This window comes from Ovis aries, chromosome 3 (genome assembly GCF_016772045.2).
Source record: "Ovis aries strain OAR_USU_Benz2616 breed Rambouillet chromosome 3, ARS-UI_Ramb_v3.0, whole genome shotgun sequence".
NCBI classification, from domain to species: Eukaryota; Metazoa; Chordata; class Mammalia; order Artiodactyla; family Bovidae; genus Ovis; species Ovis aries.
Window position 1 is genome coordinate 165,049,294 of NC_056056.1, and position 5,077 is coordinate 165,054,370.

The 5,077-nt window shown below is 38.6% G+C and overlaps 1 protein-coding gene across 1 annotated transcript; it reads right to left on the minus strand.

Moving 5' to 3' along the window:
- Positions 1–1,402: 1,402 nt before the first annotated feature.
- LOC101119808 (olfactory receptor 10A7) lies at positions 1,403–2,353 on the minus strand. The gene has a single exon (XM_004006621.2). It carries the CDS (start codon positions 2,351–2,353, stop codon positions 1,403–1,405), a length of 951 nt encoding a protein of 316 aa, XP_004006670.2.
- Positions 2,354–5,077: the final 2,724 nt, after the last annotated feature.

A 5,077-nucleotide genomic window follows, 5' to 3' on the forward strand; every position in this document is an offset into this window, starting at 1 on the left:
GCCTGGAAAATCCCATGAACAGAGAAGCCTGCTAAACTACAGTCCATGGGACCGCAAAGAGTCAGACAAGACTGAGCAACTTCACTTTCTTTCTTTTCATAGCTCCAGTTAATACCTCTTCTCTTTGCCTTTCAGGTCAAGAGACATAGAATTTCGATCATATGAGCTGCCCCACAATTTGTTAATCAGTTCGGTTCAGTTCAGTTCAGTCACTCTGTCGTGTCCAACTCTTTGTGACCCCATGAACTGCAGCATGCCAGGCCTCCCTGTCCATCATCAACTCCCGGAGTCTACCCAAGCCCTTGTCCATCGAGTCGGTGATGCCATCCAACCATCTCATCCTCTGTCATCCACTTCTCCTCCTGCCCTCAAACTTTCCCAGCATCAGGGTATTTTCAAATAAGTCAGCTCTTCGCATCAGGTGGCCAAAATATTGGAATTTCAGCTTCAACATCAGTCCTTCCATTGAACACCCAGGACTGATCTCCTTTAGGATGGACTGGTTGGATCTCCTTGCAGTCCTAGGGACTCTCAAGAGTCTTCTCCAGTTCAAAAGCATCAATTCTCCAGCGCTCAGCTTTCTTTATGATACAGCTCTCACATCCATACATGACTATGGGAAAAACCATAGCCTTGACTAGACAGACTTTTGTTGGTGAGTAATGTCTCTGCTTTTTAATATACAGTCTAGGCTGGTCATAACTTTCCTTCCAAGGAGAAAGCATCTTTTAATTTCATGGCTGCAATCACCACCTGCAGCAGTCTTGCAGCCCAGAAAAATAAAGTCAGCCACTGTTTCCCCATCTATTTCCCATGAAGTGATAGGACCAGATGCCATGATCTTAGTTTTCTGAATGTTGAAAACTTCAACATTGAGCTTTAAGCCAACTTTTTCACTCTCCTCTTTCACTTTCATCAAGAGTCTCTAGTTCTTCTTCACTTTCTGTCATAAGGGCAGTGTCATCTGCATATCTGAGGTTATTGATATTTCTCCCAGCAATCTTAATTCCAGCTTGTGCTTCTTTCAGCCCAGCGTTTCTCATGATGTACTCTGCATAGAAGTTAAATAAGCAGGGTGACAATATACAGCCTTGACGTACTCCTTTTCCTATTTGGAACCAGTCTGTTTTTCCATGTCCAGTTCTAACTGTTGCCTCCTGAGCTGCATATATGTTTCTCAAGAGGCAGGTCAGGTAGTCTTTTTTGTGAATTTATGAATAATCCCCTCATAAAGGAACTCAGTTATCCCAGTCTGAGCTGGGACTCTGACTGAGACACTGATACCCACCCATCATAGTAGGTGACCTTGACAAAGTAAGAACAAATCTTCCACTCATTCAAAGCTTTTGTTCATGGGTTCTGGTGCTCCTACTTTGTCTAGAAAAACTTGACACAATTTAATTCAAAGCACATCTAACTTCTGCAAGACTTTTCGAGTGATCATCCTCTTGACTGCCCCCTTTACTTCATTGTTCCTTAGGCTGTAGATGATGGGGTTTAACATCGGTGTGATGACAGTGTAGGACAATGACACTAGCTTCTTGCTCTCGGGAGACTGGTTGGATTTGGGCCGTAGGTAGGTCAAGCTGGCTGTTCCATAGAAAAGGGATACCACAATGAGGTGAGATGAACAAGTGGAGAATGCCTTCTGGCGACCGGTAGCAGAGGGCATCATCAGGATGGTTTTAATAATGCGAGTGTAGGAGACCAAAATGAGGGAAAAGGGAAACATAATAAATAGTAGTGTGGAGGCAAGTGCTTGCATTTCATACATGGTTGTATCCTCAGTGACTAGTTTCAACACCGGGGGACCATCACAAAAGAAGTGGTCTATGGTGCTTGGTCCACAGAAAGGATGGGCCATCAACCAAGCTGTCTGTAGCATAGACACAGGAACACCAGACATCCAAGAACCTACAGCCATCCACAAACATAGGGACCTATTCATTATGACTGAATAGCGGAGAGGATTACAGATGGCTACAAAGCGATCATAAGCCATCATAGAGAGGAGGAAACATTCAGAGCTGCCAAAGAAGAAAAAGAAGTACATCTGGATACCACAGCCTACAAAAGAGATGCTTTTCCTTTGGGATACTAGATCTACCAACATCTTTGGCACCATGACCAAGGTGAAACAGACTTCAAGAAGTGACAAGTTCCTGAGAAAGAAGTACATGGGTGTTTGAAGAGCAGGATCCATAATGGAAACTGTGACAATAAGGAAGTTACCCAACAAAGTGACTGTATAGATGACCAGGAACAAAACAAAGAGGGAAACTTGCATCTCAGGCTTGTTTGTAAAACCACGAAGAATAAATTCAGTCACTTGGGTGTGATTTTCACAGATCATATCTTAGACCAGTTTCTCTCTAATAATCAAAGTATATGTGTCAAAGTATCAAAAAATATTCTTTAAAGGTATATGTAATGTCAAATATAATAATAAAATTCATAAATGTATCTTTGTTCTCAGTTGTCTTACCATTCTATTTCTCTGAAACAGAATATCTACAATAAGATTAAATCAGAGCAAATAAATAATTTGCATGAATACCACTAATTGCTTGTCACCTAGGTGCAGTTTGTCTCTCACCAGTGATGACAGTCTGCAGCTCATGTTCTTCATCAGAGGCATGTTATTTTTCAGGATGAAGTAGAAAGAGTTTGGGCAGCTAATAACTAAAATAGAATCACTTAATATATTTTTAATAATTTTTAAAAATATATCCAAGAGGTATTCAAGAGGCAAAAGGATAAAAATTGGGCTAGGTTGACTTTTTAAATCTTAGATTATAAATGATATATTTCTACCAAATGAAGTGCATTTTATACAATACACTACTCCATCTAGTACACACACACATATATACATCCATACATAGATACACATATAAATTATATACACATGTAGGTACACATATATGTATATGAGGGAACCTTAGTAAATAAACATAGATAAATAAACATAACAGGTGCTTATGATTTTAGTACTTTGTGCAGTCCTCACGGGACTGCTAATTTATGTGATTTTTCCTTTTTTAAAAAAATATAAATTTATTTATTTTAGTTGGAGGTTAATTACTTTACAATATTGTATTGGTTTTGCCATACATCAACATGAATCCACCACAGGGATACACATGTTCCCCATCCTGAACCCCACTCTCTCCTCCCTCCCCATACCATCCCTCTGGGTCCTCTCAGTGCACCAGCCCCAAGCATCCAGTATCATGCATCTAACCTGGACTGACAATTCGTTTCATATATCATATTATACATGTTTCAATGCCATTCTCCCAAATCATCCCACCCTCTCACAGGTATAGTCATGTCATTTGAATTGGGCTTTATAAAAATAGCAAACTCTGAACAAACATAACCTGCAATCCAGAAGTCCTCCTTCCAGTACTCATCTCAATTCCAATCCATCAAAATTGTTCTGCTTCCCACTGTGTTGTGACTTTGTTAAATTAACATGTTAAATGGAGCTCAGGGGCGTAGATGGTGAGCACTGATTCAACAAAAGATCACAAAGGAAAGTGAAATGAAGTTTATTACTCAGATTCTGGAGGAGGAGCTATAGGAAGAAGTCAAGGCAAGAGTGCAGGCATAAAGAAAGGCTGAATGTGGGATATATGCCTTTATTATGGTCCAAAGGTGGAGTATTTTGAAGTTCCTTGGCTGAGGCCAGATTGGTTAATTCAAACCAAAAAATTCAGGATTTTGGTATGCTTCCTGTGAATTTTTTTTTTTTTTTCCCTAAGCGGGTACAAGGAAAAGGTCCACCCTGGGAGACAGGGGCAACTGTTTATAACAAGGACATTTGGGGTATCATATCAGAAAGTTACATTTACTTATGATTCTTGGGATGTTATCTAGAGTATGTGTTCAGGGGAGGGGTTAATATCAGTTTAAAGTCCCTGCAAATCAGGGACCGATAATGAGTCAGCAGTATTATGAATTAATTTACCTAAATTTTCAACAAACTGTCAGTTTTCTCCAAAACTGCATGGACAAAGTTGGAGCTAGTCCCTTACTACTGTGTACCCACTAAAAGTCCACTCATGGAATTACTAATTCAATTAGTATTATCTCAAACACAATATTTTCTTTAGAGTAAAACATTTTTTTAAATTTTTCCTTTCAGTATATTCTGTTTCCTTTACATTTTTTATTTTTTAATATAAATTTATTTATTTAATTGAAAGTTAATTACTTTGTTTGAAAGTAGAATTATATAAATATTTTCTGTACAGATCTTACTCAACAACAGCATATCAAATGTTAGGGATCACAAAAATATATGTTGGAAAACATCTATTTATAAAGCTACATTGGAGCTGAGCTGAACAATGTTTCCATTTTTTCAAATATTGGGGCTATTCAAGTATTAAGTATTAGATCAATTATTTTGATCTAATATTGATATTAGGTCAAATTGATAAGCAATTGATCTAAGTATTAGATCAATTATTTTATAAAACATTTTTCAAATTTAATTTAAAAATCTTAGTTTATTTTATAGTCAAATCATGTTTAACACAGATTTCTCTGAAACTAAGGAGCTGAAAATGCACAGACCTTTTGAAGAATTCTGTTTCAATTCTACTCCAGTGATATACGTACTTTGGTAATATCTCACCTATTTCGCTTACCACAAGTTCTCAAACCAATATCCTCTACAACATAAGGAAAGGAACTGGTCATCCCAGGCTGCGCATACTGATGGTACTCCAGAATAATAGGTTAAGAGACACGACAGTGACTGTGACCACTACCTTTCACCACTATTGCAAATTCTGCTTCAGTATCATTCACATCAACAGTAACAATAACAACATTATTCCTGGTATATTTAGAAAAACTCATAAATAGCTTCGGAGGCTTCCCAAGTGTCTCACTGGTAAAGAATCCATCTGCCAAAGCTGGAGATGTGAGTTCAATCCCTGGGTCAGGAAGATCACCCGGAGAAGGAAATAACAAACTACTCTAGTAATCTTGCCTGGGGAATCCCACAGACAGCGGAGCCAGGTGGGCTACAGTCCATGGGGTCGCAAAGAGTCGGACAGGACTG

Bases quoted from the DNA above. Each gene is read 5' to 3' on its own strand.
- LOC101119808 (XM_004006621.2), bottom strand. From the start codon at position 2,353: ATGATCTGTGAAAATCACACCCAAGTGACTGAATTTATTCTTCGTGGT.